This window comes from Erythranthe guttata, chromosome 5 (genome assembly GCF_056151865.1).
Source record: "Erythranthe guttata isolate IM_541 chromosome 5, IM_541, whole genome shotgun sequence".
NCBI classification, from domain to species: Eukaryota; Viridiplantae; Streptophyta; class Magnoliopsida; order Lamiales; family Phrymaceae; genus Erythranthe; species Erythranthe guttata.
In genome coordinates this window covers 6530738-6551703 of record NC_142537.1, presented here as the reverse complement: position 1 = coordinate 6551703, position 20966 = coordinate 6530738, and the positions used below count along the sequence as shown (strand labels likewise).

Below are 20966 nucleotides of genomic sequence, written 5' to 3'. Positions count from 1 at the left end.
ATCAGTCCACGAGAAACATCGAGAGTCGATGGGACTCAGATTTATGAGTAGTTGGCTTTAGGTCAAGTGGGAGATTGTTAGAGTAGGTGACCGGCAAGCCAACTTGTGGCTGTGGTCTTTCTCTTTTCTTTGTAATAAAACAATCGTTTTTCGTTCGTAATAATAAAATATCTTATTTGGCATTCTATATCTGTTATCCCATGCAAGCAGCATAGATATAGTCCTAACGAGTTACTCTATTACTGTGAGTTGATCTAGTAGAATCGTGAGATAACTCAGCAATGTAATGTAACTGTTAAACCTTGTTCCTAGTCGATGGGTTACGCCAATAATGAGGATACCGGCCTTTCTCTTTTGAGACTAGCACTTAGTGTATGTGTACTGCGTCTCATCAGTCCTCGGTTTTGTGACATCGGCATACTTGAGTGGGTGCTCATACTGGATGAGTTCACTGAACTCCCTCGCCCTAGAAATCTATAAGTGGTTCTCATTCATCGAGTAATAGGTTTCTAAGATATAGTTGTACACCATTAGTCCTTAAGACCCAGACATCACCGTGACTTCACTAGAGGACTGATTGTATCGTGACCTGTCCCTGAGTCCCACCGCGGACCGCTCCAAGGGCCAACGTTCGTGCAATCCGAAATCTAGTGTGAAGTCTGTGCATTGTAGTAGGGGATTCGAGCGCTTGAGTAGTCATGGATGTCCTGTGTGTTCTGACGGTTTATAATCCATGGAATCTCTGGCCAGAGTTGATAGTGGGGTGATTAGGGAAATGTGTTTCCCTAAGTCGCACACGAACGGATTTATAATACCTAGAACGTTCGCACGGTTATTGAACTTTATAAGAGGTCTCGGTGAACCAATGCCTCTAGTTCAATCGGGACATGTGCTACGAAGGGATCGTACTGTACGCTAACTATATCATAAGGTTCTTGCAGGCACTTCACTTGTATCTAGGGAATCATGATGCGTAGTTGCTAGACGCCAATCTTGATTCGTTGGGCACCGATTTGATCGGGATTAGGTAAAATGAGTTTTACTCTAATCGGGACTCTTGGGAGGAGTTCGTATAAGAACAATGTGTTGTTCGAATCACAAAGAGTTGTGAGCCCACGGCTAGCATACACCTGAACCATTGAGGGTCACACTTCTCGTGTAATACAGATCCTTGATAACAACAAGCATAGATTAATGTGTTAATCTTTGAACGATTGGATGTCGATATGATTGAATCCAAGATTCGTAATTGTGGATTGCGAATCGGAATAAACGTAGAGAAAGAGAGACATGCGGAATTTAGTGAACTTTCTAAATTGGGAAGTTTCCCGATTTAGCAGGTCCACTGAAGTGGAAGTTTCCAATTTTGGAAATTGGAAATTTCGAAGAGGCGCTCGTATCGACGAGGACTCTGAGCTCGTCACAAATGTAATTTTATTATAATTTTGTGGACGATCGTTTATTAGAAACGAGGCCGACGAGGGAATAGGCTTAATGCATCAGTGGGTCAAGCCCAATGACTTAAGCCCACTAGGGTTGAAAACCCTAAGTATAAATAGACCTCAAAAAGAGTTTTGAGATCAGATTTTCAGCACCAAACCCTAGCCGCTCAAGCCCTAGCCGCTCCCCTCTTCGGCCGTTGCTCCACCGGCGCGCCACCGCCGACCACCGCCGGAAAACCGCCGGTTTTTCTCCTCTTTTTCCTTCGTTTTATTCGTGTTGTTATCTAACTCGTTTACATCTAGTGCTGTAGTTCGAGTGGGTCGAAAATACGAGGTGAAACCTAATTGGAGAGGAGCTGCTGCCCCGACGAATCCACGCACCGCCGCACGCGCCGATACGCCGCTCACGCGCCGCCGCTGCCGCTGCCACGCGCCGCCGCTGCTGCTGCCGTTCACTGTCGTTCGTCGCTTGCTGGATCAGCTTGGTCCAGCCGTGAGTTGCAGCCCCGTGGATTGGTAATTAGCAGCTTGTACGTGACTCGTTCTAGGATTTCGATTCGTCGAAATCGCACGCTACAAGAGGTAATTAAATCGGAACTTTCGTAATTCCATTCGAACATGTTTGTATGATTATTAATTTGCGAGCATGAGTAATATGTGATTACGTGTTTCGATTTTATTGAATGATGAATAAGCATGTTTCGTGATTTTCGGTTTTACGCGTTTTTCAATTAAATCGATAATTACCATATGTATGGCGGAAGCGTTAAGGTACGTTGACTATGTGATTAGTTTATGCATGTAATCGAAACTAGTTCGATCTAAAAATTTTAAATTCCGCTGCGTATACATGCACGATCCCCAACACATACATCAGGGGTAGTTTTAATTTACCCTAAAAAGAAATTAAAAATCAATCCTTCCAACAAAAGATAAAATTTATTTCATATATCTCTGAGATTATGCGCCATCATTGATTATCCGTCATAAATTATGGGTGGAAAATGTGTTGGTTGTTGGTTAAAATCGATCCATGCACAGCCCTAGTTAAACCACTATTTGAAAAGTTTTTCTTTAAAAATGATGGAATGAGGCAAAATAAACATAAACAAAACCACTATTTGAAAAGAAAAGTTTTTTCTTTAAAAATGATGGAATGAGGCAAAAGAAACATAAACATAAAGAGTAACTTTTCTTTAAAAATGATGGAATGAGGCAAAAGAAACATAAACATAAAGAGGTTCAACAACACAGGGATATTCATCTGGTGATCAGATAATAGCAACGGACCCAACCGTTACGAAAGATAATAGCAACGGACCCAATCGTTACGAAAGCGCAATTGTCATCATAGCCAATGCATGCACCAGCCGGGAATCGAAAGATAATAAGATCATAGTACGATAAAAATCCTTAAAAAATACAAAACGAAACCCAATTCTTTTGAATTTAAATTTATTCTTGAACATTGCAAGCATATATCATTATGTTGTTTAATAATAAAAATTAAACTCATTAGCATTGCAAGCATAAACTCATTTTTATTAACAATTTTAATTTTGAATAAAAAAAGTAAAAAAGAAAAAGAGAAAAAAAAAACCGATTTTTGCACCAAAGTTTGATCCGTCTCCAAGGTTTTGACCGCCTCGACCCGCCTTAGACCGCCTAAAACCGTCTCACATGTCAAAAAACAATCAAACCTTTACACCAAAATCGTCAAGGTTTGGGACCGCCTCCGCCTTGGAGACCGATTAATCGGCCGCCTCGGCCGATTTTTAGAACACTGATTAGAGCTCTCACTATGCTACCTCAAACAAAAATGCCTTCTCCACTGTCTTCTCGCACGAGGACCATTTCAAAATCAAACATTTGTAATAATAAAACATACAACAATAGAAAGAATTAATAATTCACCTACAATGCAATGTAAGTTATATAAAAGAAGGGAAACTTAGCTAGAGCCCTCCCTCAAAATTATTTCCTATAGGTTAAAGGACATGCCAAATTTGCCTATTTATTAATAATATTGGTGATGATGCTAGAGATAGATCATCTTAAAGAGTTGATGTATGGATGAGCTGGAAGAGCAGAGTAGATCACTGGGTCACGAGCTTGATGACTTTGAGATACCTGCAATCATAGAACACGTAAACGAAGCCGGGGGTTGATCCGGCGGAAACCCTTCCGACGCTCAAGTCAGACGTGCGGATAGTGGAAATAGTCCAGAGAATACAGTTGATATTATTGCTAAGTTAATAGGACGTACCTTAAGGAATGAGTTCAAATGATTAGTTATAACTTAGTTGAGATTGTCGGGCCCAAACCTTACTTGAAGGTGATTGGGCCTCGGTGACAGTGGTCTTAAATATTAGGTTCGTGGCCCATTAGATAAAGAAATTGCACATTTAGGCCCATTGGGTTGGCCTAATTAGGCATATCATCAAAATTGTAGGCCCATTGGGTTGACCCAATTAGGCATATCATTAAGCCCCCCACTCTCGAGTCGATGTGGGGCCATGTCGCAATGGGTTCCAGATCATGTCGAGAGTAGAAATTGTAGTGGATTCGCGTCGGCGTATGACCTAATGGTGTGCGAAAACGTGTTGGAGCGTGTGTCAGAGGGGCGTGAAAGCGCGTTGGCGCGTAGCGCGACTAAGTTTTCGCGATGTAAGTTACTTTGGTCGTTGGTGTTGTCCCGCGACGATGTAGTAGCGCAGATCGAGTTATCTCCTCGTGGGAGTTGTCTCGTTGCGGGGTAATAGAGTTGATCGAGTTATCTCCTCGTGGGAGTTGTCTCGTGATAATGTAGTAGCACGGAGCAAGTATTCTCCTCGTGGGAGTTGTTATTTATTGACATTGTCAATGTTTTGACGCGTTGGTTGTATGTGTTTACATATAGCCTTGTGCGACATGATCTACATGAGGAGGGGATCTGACTCTCAAGATTTTTTTTATGTGGATCGCGCCCCTTGTTGGATGTTAAGTGTATATTTATACACTTAATTGTACCTTTTAATTGGAGCTTTTGATGTGTTTTTACGATAATTGGTGCTTAATTTGGTTATTATTTGTATTTTAGGTGCAAATTGAAGAATTGGCAACTTTTGGGGTGAAAACTGCAAATTCGGAGAAAAAGTGGGCCAAAAGTGAAAAAGCAGAATTCTGGAGTATCAAGGACCGCGCGGCCGTGCGGAGTTTAGGCATAAATCTCACACGGCCGTCCGGTTGGTCGTGATGGCGCAGTGAAGGAATTTTAATTACACAAGGAAACCCGCCCTATTATATTTTTGCACCCTATTTAAAGGCCACAAGCACACAATTAGGATTATCTTGGATCTTTCTACCTTTTATCTTTATTTTTAGTTTTTATCTTTCATCTTTCTACACGCAATCAAGGAGCACAAGAACGAAGACGAAGACTTGACGAATCTTCATCATAGTTCTCCTCTTTTATTGTTATTTATAGTTTTATGATTTTTCGTATTTTTATTATGTTTTTCGTAACGAACATGCGTAGCTAAGTTTTTAATCTAGGATTTTGTTGGAACCCTATGTAGGGATTGCGAACCCTTTTTCTTGAGATTATGCAATTATGATTTTATGATTATTTCTTCTACTTGTTATGATTGTTAGTGCATGAACTTGATCAATTTATGTGCTTTATCTGTGATTATTGGGATTGACTCGACAGAGCTATTTTGATAATTAGACGGTAAGTAGAAGAACCTTCGAGTAGTTTTCACCGGATGAGTGTGTCAATTGCATGTGGTGTCATAGACATACAGATATCACCTTAGGTAGCCATTTACGAGACTTGTTAGTTAATGCTTTACTCATAATTGGTTTGCATAGACATATAGTGAACCGTTTATGAATAATAGACTCATAATACACGCGACAGCGGGTTATGAGTAAATTAGTGTCTCGGGTTAATAATCATGAATCATATATTTCATAATTGAGGGGTTTTGGGTGAGCAATTCTTGCATAGGGGGAAGACAAAATCCTAGATCCGTTTTTATATTGATATTATCTCTTGTTTATTTGCTTTCCTAATTAGTTTAATATATTTAGTTGATTAAATTTGACAACCTTGCGTAGGCTGGATAAAAATCATAGTTGTTAGAATTTGGTACTTAGGATTAGGTAATTTGAGTATTCCCTGTGGGATCGACATCCGACTCTCACGAGTCCACTTTTACTACTTGTTTGCGATACGTGCACTTGCGTGTTAGGTATTTAGCACCCAACAAGTTTTTGGCGCCGCTGCCGGGGAATACGGCTAAATTATCTATTTATCCTAATATTAAATTTGAGCAATTTTTCTTACTTCAGCCGTTTTTATTTTTTTTATTTTATTATTGTTTTTGCTTATTTTATTTTTATTATTTTTGTTTTAGGTACTTTTTATGCGAATGGAAGAAGAGAATAATCGTAGGGGAGATGACCAAGGGCACCTACTGAATGCGGCAGGAAATATCGTCAACGAGCAAGAGCAACAGCAGCTCATTAATCCACCACATCGTCAACGAGCATTGCATGAGTACACCGTTCCAACACTCAATGGGTTCCAATCGAGCATCCAGCAGCCCCCCATTGAAGCCAACAATTTCGAAATTCGAGCGGGACTCCTTACTATGCTCCAAAACAATGGGTTGTTCAGCGGATTAGCTCATGAAGATCCGCATCTCCACTTGGTCAATTTTCTCGAAACGTGTGATTCGCACAAGATGAACGGAGTATCTCCTGAAGCACTGCAACTCCGCCTTTTCAAGCACTCTTTGCAAGGAGCAGCCCGAGAATGGTTACAAACTCGTGCACCGCACTCCATCTCATCTTGGCCCCAGCTAGCACAGCTCTTCATGAATACGTACAACTCCCCAACCAAAACTGAGAGAATCCGGAGAGAAATACAAAACTTCTTACAAGAAGCCGGTGAAGCGTTGTTCGAGACGTGGGAGCGATTCAAACAATTAATTCGGAGATGCCCCAATCATGGTCTTCAAGAGTGGCGGCAACTTCAAATATTTTATGACAGATTGCAAGATAATTCGAGAACGGTGCTCGATTCAGCAGCTGGCGGTATGTTCATGAGCTTGACCTATGACGAAGCATACGAACTTTTGGAGCGAATCGCTAGGAATAAATACATGCGGCCATCGGACCGGTCAAATAGCTGAGCCAATAAGACGGGAGGATTTTTAGAGTTTGACGGGGTCACCGCAATCACCGCCCAGTTAGAAAAGCTATCAAAGCAAGTTGCAGCTTTGCAGACCCAGCAAGTCCATGCAATCCAAGGTCCCGACCGGTGCTTAGTAGAAACGGAGTCTCTAAATTACGTGAATGACACCAACCGACAACAGAGGAACCCGTACTCCAACACTTATAATCCGGGATGGAAAGATCACCCCAACTTTGGATGGGGAGGAAATCAGCAAGGAAAAAGGCCAGCGCCCGAATTCCAAAATCCACCTCAAGCTCCACCCCAAGAAGTTGACATCGCTGACATCTTAGCAAAATTCATGACGTCGACTCAAGCATCCATTCGGAACCTTGAGACACAAATGGGTCAACTTGCAACCCAACTAAACGCGAGGCCGTCGGAAGCACTGCCGTCGAATACGGAAGATCCTCGAAAGAGCAACATCGAGCAGTGCAATGCAGTAAGTTTGCGAAATGGGAGGCAATTAGAGGAAGGTCCTAAAAAGTCCGTAGCACCACCGCCTATTGAAGAGGAGCCCAAGGAAAAAAACGAGGTAGGGCCAAGCAACACAAAAATCACAGTAAGTGAACCTACTCCCAAGGTACCTTTCCCTCAACGTTTTCAAAACTCTAAGCTTGATATGCAATTTCAGTTATTTTTGGATTATCTTAAAAAGTTGCATGTTAATATTCCTTTTGTTGAGGCACTTAAGCATATGCCGAATTGGGTTAAGTTTATAAAGGAACTTGTATCGAAAAAGATGAGGCTTCCGGAGTGTGCAGCAATCATAGACCTCAATGAGCAAAGTAGTGCTATCCTTGCAAATAAAATTCCACCGAAGCTTAGAGACCCGGGCAGTTGTACCATTCCATGCACAATAGGTACTAGGTATTTTGGGCGGGCGTTGTGTGATCAAGGGGCGAGCGTAAATTTAATGCCTTTATCAATTTATGAGAAATTGAATTTAGGAGAAATTAAGCCTACTTCCGTGACCTTGCAGCTAGCCGATAGATCTTTTACTCACCCTTTAGGTATAGTTGAAGATGTATTGGTCAAGGTAGATAAGTTCATACTCCCGGCCGATTTTCTAGTACTAGACATAGAGGAAGATGAAAATATTCCCCTTATTTTAGGACGCCCATTCTTAGCAACCGGTAGGTCAATTATTGATGTAGGAAAGAGAGAGCTAAGAATGAGTGTGGGGGAAGAAACAGTGATCTTCAAGGTGTACCGGGTGGATGAAAAGCCTATTACGGCTAATGGATGTTATCTTCTTGATGAGGTAAGTGATTCTAAACTTTTTCCTGTTAAATTACATGATTTAAATTTTTTTGTGGATACTAATGTGCATGTAGGAGAACAAAAGAAAAGGGTTGAGTTGGTTACAACACCTACTCAAAACACCGTGATAAAAGACGATGTTGGCAAGCCTCATGACATCAAGAAGAATAAATTCAAGGGCATTCCTAAACGAACCAGTCGAAAGAAGAATCGGATCAACCCATTTATTCAAGACTTTCTCCAAAAGGAAGTAAGGAGATGGGTTCAAAAGCTAAGGAATTGAAGAGCAAGAACAAAGTCTGGCTGAAGACTGTAAACTTAGCGCTTCTCGGGAGGCAACCCGAGCTTTCGTTTTTCTTATTTTATGTTATTTTAAATTTTTAGTTTTGCTTTCATTTTATTTTATTTTTCAAAAAAAAAAAAAAAAAAAAAAAAAAAGTTTTTGGGCACTAATTAGAAGTTTTTCTTTTTCAGGGACCCAATTGCAATTATTTACACGGCCGTGCAAGAAAGAGGCAGAAATCTCACACGGCCGTGTGAGATTTCGGGGAAGCTACTGCACAAATTCACCAAATGGCACGGCCGTGCGGATTTTAGGCCATAATTTCGCACGGCCGTCCTAAATTAAGAAGGGCTACTGCCCAAATTCACCAAATGGCACGGCCGTGCGGATTTTAGGCCATACTTTCGCACGGCCGTGCGAAAAAAAAAAAAAAAAAAAAAAAAGCAATTTCCATAATTCCCAAATTCCCTCTCTCCCCCAATTCGAACCCTCGCCTTCCTTTTTCGAAATTTTCCCTTTTCTTTGACAAATTTCACCGAAAATTTACCTACTACACACATATACTACGTAATCAAGGTGGTTTGTTGTTGATTTGCGCAGGGAGATTCAAGAACGGTGCAATTTTCTCGAAAAAAAACCCATTCCACCAAGAACGCCCACAAGGTGTTCGACGATTTTCCCGCACCGATTCTTGAGCCGGTACCCGAGCTATTGGAGGATGACGAGGAGGATGATGCTCATGCACATGGTGGAGTTGGTGAGCAACCCGAACGGTGGTCCCGACGTTTAAACAGGTGTTTTCTATCCTTAAACTCCGGGCGAATCACATTGAGGGCAATGTGAATTTTAAGTTTGGGGGTGGTTAACTACTTGTTTTCGTTATGTGCGATTTATTTGTGTTTTTTTTTGTGTTTTAATTTTTTTTAGTTTGCATGCTTTAGTTTTTGCTTTAGTTTTCGTTTTATTATTCCCGTTTTTTTTTATTTGCTTTGAAAAAAAAAATTAAATAAATAAATAAATAAATAAAAAAAAAAAAAAGAATTTGGTTCGACGCATCGATGAATTATTATGATGGGAGATGGTCAATGTTTGATGATGAGATTACTTGTTTTATGTTGATAAGGAGTAGATATTTGTTTAGCTTTCGATTCAACGGAACGTAGAAGTGAATTATTGCTAGGAATCACACTTTGTGCATTGCTTTGGTTGAATGTTTTGCATTTTAAATTTGGAATTTATTTGTGCTCAATCATGCTTTGTTCGGTTTTAAATCTCACCTTAGGACATTTATGATACGAAGTGTTGATAATAAGTGATTTGGGATATGATTTGGGCCTTCTTTGAACCGTTTGAGCCTTTCAAGCCTACCTTTAAATTTTTATCCTTCGAACCTTGATTTGAGCCTCGGAGAAAAAAGGTGTTCTTTCTTTTAGCCAATTTGTAGAAGGTGGAAAAGTGGAGATTTTTGAATAATTATCCCTTGGAGTTCGGTCGAAATGTTTTATTAGATCTTTCTTCTTCTTCGGAAAAAAAAAAAAAAAAAAAGAAAAAAAAAAAAAAAAAAAAAGAAAAGAAAAAAATATATAGATATATATATATATATATACGTGCATCTTTATATATATATATATATATCTAAATTCGATTCGAAAAAAAAAAAAAAAAAAAAAAAAAAAAAAAAAAAAAAGAAGAAGAAGAATAGATTAGAAGGGAGAAATAAGGACTAGTGGTTGAATTGTGTTGAAAACTCGATCCATTGCCTCAAGGCAAAAGTGTTGACGTGTGAATTTTGGAGAGTCGAGTTTATTAAAGTCCCTAGAGGTGAATTTATTGTTTCAAACGCCTAGCTTTCAAATTTTGGCGTAATCACCTCAATTCAAGAAAATTAGCCACACATTCCCATATTACCTACCTCGGACCAAAGAGCCTAACAATTGAAAGCCACAAAGTCCCAATGATCCCAATAGCTTATTGTTCAATATTAGTTGAGTAAAATAATTTGGTGAGTATTTGGAGTCAAATATATGCATGTAAGTACAAATTCTTTCTATCTTTAACTTGCAAATATTGGATATTTGAAGCAATTGTATGATTTGTGGTTTTTGGTAATAGTGAGTGACTAAGTGCCGTTGAATGTTAAGCTTGCGAATACCTAGGAATTATCATCACAATTGCAAGTTCTGAAAACGCGAAGTTGACCAATCGATCTATGTAATGAGATGTATAGTCGTGTTTTGTGTCTTTACATTGATTTTACTTGAGGACAAGCAAAAGTTCAAGTTTGGGGGTGTGTTAAGTGTATATTTATACACTTAATTGTACCTTTTAATTGGAGCTTTTGATGTGTTTTTACGATAATTGGTGCTTAATTTGGTTATTATTTGTATTTTAGGTGCAAATTGAAGAATTGGCAACTTTTGGGGTGAAAACTGCAAATTCGGAGAAAAAGTGGGCCAAAAGTGAAAAAGCAGAATTCTGGAGTATCAAGGACCGCGCGGCCGTGCGGAGTTTAGGCATAAATCTCACACGGCCGTCCGGATGGTCGTGATGGCGCAGTGAAGGAATTTTAATTACACAAGGAAACCCGCCCTATTATATTTTTGCACCCTATTTAAAGGCCACAAGCACACAATTAGGATTATCTTGGATCTTTCTACCTTTTATCTTTATTTTTAGTTTTTATCTTTCATCTTTCTACACGCAATCAAGGAGCACAAGAACGAAGACGAAGACTTGACAAATCTTCATCATAGTTCTCCTCTTTTATTGTTATTTATAGTTTTATGATTTTTCGTATTTTTATTATGTTTTTCGTAACGAACATGCGTAGCTAAGTTTTTAATCTAGGATTTTGTTGGAACCCTATGTAGGGATTGCGAACCCTTTTTCTTGAGATTATGCAATTATGATTTTATGATTATTTCTTCTACTTGTTATGATTGTTAGTGCATGAACTTGATCAATTTATGTGCTTTATCTGTGATTATTGGGATTGACTCGACAGAGCTATTTTGATAATTAGACGGTAAGTAGAAGAACCTTCGAGTAGTTTTCACCGGATGAGTGTGTCAATTGCATGTGGTGTCGTAGACATACAGATATCACCTTAGGTAGCCATTTACGAGACTTGTTAGTTAATGCTTTACTCATAATTGGTTTGCATAGACATATAGTGAACCGTTTATGAATAATAGACTCATAATACACGCGACAGCGGGTTATGAGTAAATTAGTGTCTCAGGTTAATAATCATGAATCATATATTTCATAATTGAGGGGTTTTGGGTGAGCAATTCTTGCATAGGGGGAAGACAAAATCCTAGATCCGTTTTTATATTGATATTATCTCTTGTTTATTTGCTTTCCTAATTAGTTTAATATATTTAGTTGATTAAATTTGACAACCTTGCGTAGGCTGGATAAAAATCATAGTTGTTAGAATTTGGTACTTAGGATTAGGTAATTTGAGTATTCCCTGTGGGATCGACATCCGACTCTCACGAGTCCACTTTTACTACTTGTTTGCGATACGTGCACTTGCGTGTTGGTATTTAGCACCCAACATTGGACCTCGTGGGTCGTAAGTATGTTTGGACCGTGGCCACGTTTTTATGAATGACCCGTCGAAAACATGTAGATAAATTTGAGTAATCAAGCTGGCCAGGCTATATAGATTCCCATAATATCTCTAAGTGTTTCTAGGGCTGTAATGCTAACTTGAGCTTGCGATTATGTAGTGAATTGCGGGCGAGTTGTCTCCTCGTGGGAGTTGTCTCGCAGCGAAGTTGTAGGAGCGTTGGACGACGCGCAACTGGGGAGCGTGCGGATTCAGGTCACTCTGAGCGAGTTGTCTCCTCGTTGGAGTTGTCTCGCAGCGAGTCTTATCACCGAGCGAGGTGGCTCCTCCTGGGAGTCGCCTTGCAGCGGGTTCATAGTGCCGAACGAGTTGGCTCCTCGTGGGAGTTGTCTCGCCGCGGGTTCTAAGTACCCAGCGAGTCGTCTCCTCGTGGGAGTTCTCTCGCTGTGGGTTCGTAGAACCGAGCGAGTTGGCTTCTCATGGGAGTTGTCTCGCTGCGGGTTGGTAGTACCGAGCGAGTTGGCTCCTCGTGGGAGTTGTCTCGCTGTGGGTTGGTAGTACTGAGCGAGTTTACTCCTCGTGGGAGTTGTCTCGCTGCGGGTTGGCAGTACTGAGCGAGTTGGCTCCTCGTGGGAGTTGTCTCGCTGTGGGTTGGTAGTACTGAGCGAGTTTACTCCTCGTGGGAGTTGTCTCGCTGCGAGTTGGTAGTACCGAGCGAGTTGGCTCCTCGTGGGAGTTGTCTCGTTGCGGGTTCGTAGTACCGAGCGAGTTGACTCCTCGTGAGAGTTGTCTCGCTGTGGGTTGTAGTACTGAGCGAGTTGGCTCCTCGTGGGAGTTGCCTCACAACGGGTTGTAGGACAGAGCGAGTGGTCTCTTTGTGGGAGTTATCTCGCTGAGGGTTTGTAGACCCGAGGGAGTTTGCTCCTCGTGGGAGTTGCCTCGCAACGGGTTATAGGACCGAGCGAGTTATCTCCTCGTGGGAGTTGTCTCGCTGCGGGTTGTAGGACTGAGCAAGCTGCTCGTGGGAGTTATCTCGCTGCGGGTTCGTAGTACCGAGGGAGTTGGCTCCTCGTGGGATTTGCCTCGCAACGGGTTTGTAGGACAGAGCGAGTTTGCTCCTCATGGGAGTTGTCTTGCCAGCCCTCCACTCTCGAATCGATGAATAACTTGGATCACGTGAGGTAGTGTAGAAAACGAGTTCGGAGAGCAAAGCGGATCAGTAGCTTGACACTTGATGATCCTGAGGTCGCTGCGAAATAAACACACGTGAACTAAGCCGGGGGTTGATCCGGCGGAAACCCCTCCAAAGCTCAAGTCAAATGTACGGATCGTGGAGATGGTAGAGAGAATATGCACTCTAGAATACTTGTGAATAGAGGGTACCTTAACAAATGAGTAAAACATCTATTTATATGTCGATAATTGGGTTGAGTTTACTTTGTTGGGCCTAAGCCTTATTTTAAAGGTGCTTGGCTTTCGTGTAGTGGGCCCAATTATTAAATAAATTGGGAGCCCATTGGGTCGGCCCAATTAGGTATATCATTACTTGGGCCCTCTTTTTTCTATTTTTTATGATGTATTTTATTGATGAAATGTCAATTGTGTCCTCACAGTTTTCGAAGATTGATTGGAATTAATGCCATGATTGTTGATGTGAAAGAGAAAGTGATGGTAATGCACAAACGCAGAGCTCTTTTTTTTCATTCACAATGATTAATTGGATAACATTTGGTCGATGGCTTAGCTTGTTTAGATTTTGAAGCATTTTTCTAGGTGTTGAATCCATCAACTTGTGCTCCTTTTTTGTTATTTTTTTTTATATATATGTATATATTTATTGTAGATCAAGTATTTGATTTTGCTCTTGAACATTAAATACTAGTGTTTCAGTTTGTTATTGACTTGTGAGTATTTGTTAACTGTTATGATCTCTGAATTAATTTTGGAGAGAGGTCTCTATGCTTTAGGCGGAGTAATTTATACATCTCTCGCGTGTTTACATAATTTTTTTACATATTGTGGTAAATTCATTATTGGCTCCAATTATTTGCAGAGCTTAACTACATTTATAGTGAAGAGATTAGCAAACAAGAAATTAATTAAAGAGCTTATCAAACAAATATGCACTCAAGTAGTGTTGAAGGAGAGCTTAGCAAGTGAGAACTTAATTAATTAGAGAGCTCATTAATTATATAAATATGCATTCTAAGTAGTGTTAAAGCATAATTAGATAAAGAGACTTGACAAATGATAACTTAATTAGAGAGCGTAATTATAGAGCTTTTCAAATGAAAAGAGAACTTAGCAAATGAAAAGAGAGCTTAGTTAGATAGTTATCAAACAAGAGCTTATTAGAGAACTTAGCATGCGAGAGATTAGTTAGAGAGCATAGCAAATGAAAACTGGGTTATAGAGCCTAGCAACCGAGAGGCCAAATAAATAGCGTAGTTAGAGAGAGTTTGTCAAACGTGAGCATGGATAAAGAGATTTAACAAACGAAGCTGTAGTTGATAGAATAAAAAACGAAATCTTACATAGAGAATTTAGTTAGAAAGCCGTATAATTCATAAAATGTTTAAACAAATAACAAGTTAAACGATGGAGACCGAGAATTACTTAATAATACATGAATAAATGCACTTAAAGAATATATAGATTAGCTTTAACAAAGAGCTTAAATCGATAGAATTTACAATAATAAACATTACATAATAAACATATACATTCGACAACACACGCAGCTTACACAAACAACTTAACAATCAATATATTAACATGCATATCAACAACCAGTGCAGCTAGCACATAAAGAGCTTAGAACGAATAAATATCACTACATAAATAAATGCATTCAACATCACATATAGAGAGCTTACACAGAAAGCTAATACCGACGATTAAGCAACACGTACATTTATACATACAACATACGGAGAGCTTACACATATAGCTTCGGATGAATACTGAATACTACATGAATAGATAGACTGAAAGAGCTTATACTAAGGATTATTACTATATGAATAAATGCATTGCACATCACATAGAGAGCTTAGAAAGAGAGTTGAAAAAGAGAACTTAGACATTACATGGAAATGCAGTGAAGATAAAAATAAAAATAAATTTTCACCAAATAACTCCCATCAATTGTTGCCGCCAAATACTACCACTTGTACTCATACTCGCCCTCGTTTTCCTCATCCTGAAAGAAGCAAAAGGTGGAAGAAAACAGCAGCGTCGAGGGCGGTGGAGGAGGCCCGCACGTCCTCGTCGAAGGAGGTTGAAAGACGTCCACTAAAAGTTAGAGGAGTTTTAGCAAATGGCCAAATACTCACTCCTCATTTGGAAGGGCATTACTCTCTACGGTTGTATAGCAAATTGCCCCATAAAAGAAATACGTCCAACCAATTTTATTCAACTATCAACTAAATCCATATGATTGATTATGTTCAGTTATATACATAATATGACAAAGCAAAGTTACTTTTTAAAATTACTTGTTTATCGTAACATATGAAATGCAATTACTATAACAAAGAAAAATAACGTGATGTGTAAATTTGTAATATATATATATATATATATATATATATATATATATATATATATATATATATATATATATATATATATATATATATATATATATATATATATATATATATATATATATATTGATATGCCTAATTGGCCCAACCCAATGGGCCTACAAATTATTTATCTACCGGGCCACGAGCCCAATATCGAAGACTACTATCACCGAGGCCCAATCACCTTCAAGCAAGGTTTGGGCCCGACAATCTCAACTAAGCTATAAATACACATTTGAACTCATTCGACAAGGTACGTCCTATTAACTGAGCAATACTATCAACTGTATTCTCTGGACTATTTCCACTATCAGCACGTCTGACTTGAGCGTCGGAGGGGTTTCCGCCGGATCAACCCCCGGCCTAGTTCACGTGTGTTCATTTCGCAGGTACCTCAGGATCATCAAGTTGTCAAGCTACTGGTCTGCTTTGCTCTCCCAACCCGTTTTCTACACCACCCTAGGTGAGCTACATATTAGCATCATCATTTTGGCGCCGTCTGTGGGAACGATGCAAACCAGATCACGTAGCCAACAAGATCCTCCTGAGGCGTCTGCTCGGAGAGAAAATGACACAGCTAACGACCTCCCACCTCGTGGAGGCTCTGGCTTGCCACCTCCTCCCCATCCCATGGATCCGCCTCGCGAGGTTCAGGTGATCCCCCCTCGGGACCCACCACTCGCCGATCCACCACTCCCTGCTCCTCGAATTGTTCAAATAACCGAGGAGGCCCTTCAACACTAGAAAGGGTTATCGACTCCCTGGGGGCTCACATCTGCCCCCAAAACATTTCGCTCGCCAAGGGTTATCGACTCCCTGGGGGCTCACATCTGCCCCCAAAACATTTCGCTCGCCAAGGGTTATCGACTCCCTGGGGGCTTACATCTGCCCCCAAAATATTTCGCTCGCCAAGGGTTATCGACTCCCTGGGGGCTTACATCTGCCCCCAAAATATTTCGTTCGCCAAGGGTTATCGACTCCCTGGGGGTTCACAGTGCCCCCAAAACATTTCATTCGCCATGGGTCATCGACTCTCTGGGGGTCTACTTCCGCCCCCCTCGAACGGTTCAGATAACCGAAGAGGACCTTCAGCATATGATCGCCGAACCTTCAACAAGATCAACTTCTACTTGCTCCTCTAACGGCTCAGATAACCGATAAGGACCTTCAGCGTATAATCGCGGAAGCTTCAACTTGTGCTACCACTGAAGCAGTGGCACCATACATCGTCATAGTAGGAGCCAACGCTCCTCCTCGTGAGGCCCCACTGGGTCCTCAACATGATCAATTTCTACTTACTTCTCGAACGGTTCAGATAACCGAAGAAGACATTCAGCGTATGATCACGGAAGATTCAACTCGTGCTGCCACTGAATCACTGGCACCATAAATCGCCAAGGTAGGGCATCTCACCCCAGTGGTTCGTGATCGCCTCATCCTAAATGGGGGGCTATCCCATCCTAAAGTTGGGCATCTCATCTCAAGGGTGGTACATCCACTTACCTTTCAACCCCAAGGGGTTTCACATCCCATCAAGTGTTTCACGTCCCTACTTCAAAAACAGGAAAAATGGTCTGACGCGCACGCGCGAACCAATGGCACAACCGTGCGCATCCACCTCAGACCATAGGTCTCGAGCGCCTCATCCTACAGTGGGCAGTTATCCCCATCCTAAGGTTGGGCATGACCCTTACCTTTCAACCCTAAGTGGGTTCACATCACATCTCAAGAGACGAGTAGAATCTCCCTACTCAAAAAATAGAACATCCCCAAGGGGGTGCACATCTCATCTCAAGGAACGAGGATAATCTCCCTACTCAAAAAATAGAACATCCCCAAGGGGGTGCACATCCCATCTCAAGGAACGAGGATAGTCTCCCTACTCAAAAAATAGAACATCCCAAGGGGGTGAATATCAACCATATAAAAAAAAAGGGGGGTAAAATCGCGCACGCGAAACCCCAGAAGAAGATGAAGAAAAAAAGAAATAAAAAAAAATCAAAGAAGAAGAAACAAGAAGAAGATGAGAAAAAAAAAAAAAATCAAAGAAGAAGAAAAAAGAAGAAGATGAGAACAAAAAAAAAAATCAAAGAAGAAGAAAAAAGAAGAAGATGAGAAGAAAGAAGAAATAAGAAGAAGAAGAAAAAAGAGAATAAAAAATAAAAATTTGAAGAAGGGCAGCCAAGCCACGCCCGAGAGCCGAGCCGCGCGCGCCCGAGAGCCGAGCCGCGCGCCACCTCAGAAAACAAAAAAAAAAAAAAAAAAAAAAACGAAGAGGGGCGCGCGCGTGCACAGCACGCGCGCGTGGTGTTCACGCGCTGACGCGCGCGCGCGTCAGCAGCCAGGAGAAAAAAAAAAAAAAAAAAAAAAGAAATTAATGGCAGCGCTTGCAAGCACGCGCGCGCGCTTTCCCAAGGCGCCCTTGGACTGCGTGCTCCCATTAAATCGCACGGAACTTTCACCGCCCTCCACCAAATTGCGCGTAGATTTTGACTCGCTTCACCAAATCGCACGAGAATTTCAACGCGTTCCACCAAATTGCGCGAGCTCTTTAACGCACCTACCAAATTGCGTTCGCTATCAAATGGAAAATAAAAAAAAAATATATTATTTCTCCACGCCATGCCAACGATTAACGCAAGACTACATCACCGATCTACTCTCAATACGATCCGGTACCCCTTTCGACTTGGCTCCCACATTGTCTCGAGAGTGGGGGGCTTGCGAGACAACTCCCACGAGGAGCCAACTCGCTCAGTACTACCACCCGTTGCGAGGTAACTCCCACGAGGAGCCAACTTCCTCGGGTCTCAACACCAAAGCGAGACAACTCCCACGAGGAGATCACTCGCTCCTTCCTACAACCCGTAGCGAGGCAACTCCCAAGAGGAGCCAACTCGCTCGGAACTACAACCCGTAGCGAGACAACTCCCACGAGGAGATAACTCGCTCGGTCATATAACCCGTTGCGAGACAACTCCCACGAGGAGCCAACTCCCTCGGGTCTACGAAACCACAGCGAGATAACTCCCACGAGGAGCAAACTCGCTCTGTCCTACATCCCGCAGTGAGACAACTCCCATGAGGAACAAACTCGCTCTTTCTACATCCCGCAGTGAAACAACTCCCACGAGGAGACAACTCGCTCGGATCTACAACCCCTTGCGAGGAAAATCCCACGAGGAGCCAACTCCCACGTGCAACCACCTCACTCGATAAATATTACTCACCGCGAGACAACTCCCGTGAGGAGACAACTCGCTCAGAGCAACCTCAATCCGCACGCTCCTCAAACGCGCGTCATCCAATGCTCCTACAACTTCGCTGCAAGACAACTCTCTTGAAGAGACAACTCGCTCGCAATGCACTACATAATCGCAAGCTCAAGTTAGCACGATTACAACCCTATAAACACTTAGAGATATTATGAGAATCTATATAGCCTGGCCAGCTTGATTACTCAAAATTTATCTACTTGTTTTCGATGGGTCCTTCATTAAAACGTGGCCACGGTCCAAACATACTTACGACCCACGAGGTCTAACAAGGGGCACGATCCCCATAAAAAAACTCTTGAGAGCCTGATCCCCTCCTCAAGTACATCACGCACAAGGCTATATGTAAACACATACAAGCAACGCGTCAAAACATTGACAATGTCAATAAATAACAACTCCCACGAGGAGAATACTAGCTCCGTGCTACTACATTTTCACGAGACAACTCCCACGAGGAGATAACTCGATCAACTCTATTACCCCACGACGAGACAACTCCCACGAGGAGATTACTTGATCCGTGCTACCACATTATCGCGAAACAACTCCCACGAGGAGATAACTCGATCAACTATATTACCCCGCGACGAGACAACTCCCACGAGGAGACAATTCGCTACTACATCGTCGCGGGACAACACCGACGACTCAAATAACTTACATAGCGACAACTTGGTCGCGCTACGCGCCAACGCGCATTCACGCCCCTCCGACACACGCTCCAATTCATTTTCGCACACCATCAGGCCATATGCCAAAGAACGAACACTACAATTTTCACTCTCGACACGATTGAGAACCCATTTCAACATGGCCCCCACATCGACTCGAGAGTGGGGGGCTTAATGATATGCCTAATTGGCCCAACCCAATGGGCCTACAAATTATTTATCTACCGGGCCACGAGCCCAATATCGAAGACTACTATCACCGAGGCCCAATCACCTTCAAGCAAGGTTTGGGCCCGACAATCTCAACTAAGCTATAAATACACATTTGAACTCATTCGACAAGGTACGTCCTATTAACTGAGCAATACTATCAACTGTATTCTCTGGACTATTTCCACTATCAGCACGTCTGACTTGAGCGTCGGAGGGGTTTCCGCCGTATCAACCCCCGGCCTAGTTCACGTGTGTTCATTTCGCAGGTACCTCAGGATCATCAAGTTGTCAAGCTACTGGTCTGCTTTGCTCTCCCAACCCGTTTTCTACACCACCCTAGGTGAGCTACATATTAGCATCATCATATATATATATATATATATATATATATATATATATATATATATATATATATATATATATATATATATATATATATATATATATATATATATATGCAACAAAATAAAATACATCATCCAACATTTTTAAACAATAACTAGTCCTTGACCTGTGTGTTGCAAAATAAAAAGAAAATAATAAAGGAAATCAAAAGAAATAAACTTGGTAAGTGACTATCTCTTTGTAACAAAATTAAAAAAAAAAATTGTAAGCGACTATATTTTTGTAACAACACTAATTCAAGTACACAAAGTGAAAGCAAATAAAAAAGATAAACTTATCTTTTAATTCAGGTTGTAACATAGGAATTTCAATTAAATATTACAAATAAGAAAACACGGAGCGCATAAACCACGATATGAAGATTAAGTGAAATCATTTAAAACATATGGTATAACTCTATTTTATGGAATGCAATCTTCTACACCATGTGCATCTTATGAAAAATAACTGATTCAACAACAAATACGGTAGCAGAGAAGTAACACAATAGAGATTCAAGTAACGTGCATCAATAACGTCGTACAATCCGTGATGCACATTAGTCAAACAACAACATAACTTATAAATATTGCAACAAGAGATGAGATGTATACGCCACTACCTTGACAGAACAATGTGTTGAACACAGAAGGGAGAATACCACAAATTACCAATATTAGTATTAATAATAATACTAATAATAATACTAATACTAATACTAATATTAATCATGATCCAAATCTTAATGTTACTCTTAATCCAAATTCTAATACTATCACTAATACCAATACTCATACTAATACTGATACATAATACTAATACTAATGCTAATACTAATACTAATATATTTGTATGCTAACGCTAATGCTAATATACTAATGTTGGTAGGTATTAAAATGGAACATCGAACCCTCATTTGATACTTGAAATAATACTTTGGTACTTCTAAAAAACTTATATGCTCCAACCCGTACGTATCAAATAAATTATTTTATTTTTAAAAATGTATTAAACATGAATTAATAGATATATTTGGTCCCTATT

The 20966-nt window shown here is 40.8% G+C and overlaps 1 protein-coding gene and 1 non-coding gene across 2 annotated transcripts; one reads left to right on the top strand and one right to left on the bottom strand.

The window, feature by feature from the left end:
• Positions 1–6337: 6337 nt before the first annotated feature.
• Positions 6338–6444, bottom strand: LOC148770511 (small nucleolar RNA R71). The gene has a single exon (XR_016031475.1). It is a non-coding gene; the product is annotated as a small nucleolar RNA R71 (small nucleolar RNA).
• Positions 6445–6959: 515 nt separating this feature from the next.
• Positions 6960–8313, top strand: LOC148770510 (uncharacterized). Its single transcript, XM_088818245.1, has one exon. It carries the CDS (start codon positions 6965–6967, stop codon positions 8207–8209), a length of 1245 nt encoding a protein of 414 aa, XP_088674371.1. The 5' UTR covers positions 6960–6964; the 3' UTR covers positions 8210–8313.
• The last annotated feature ends 12653 nt before the right edge of the window (positions 8314–20966 follow it).

What these genes read in the sequence shown, in the direction of transcription:
- LOC148770510 (XM_088818245.1), top strand. Translation starts at nt 6,965, where the DNA reads ATGACGTCGACTCAAGCATCCATTCGGAACCTTGAGACACAAATGGGT.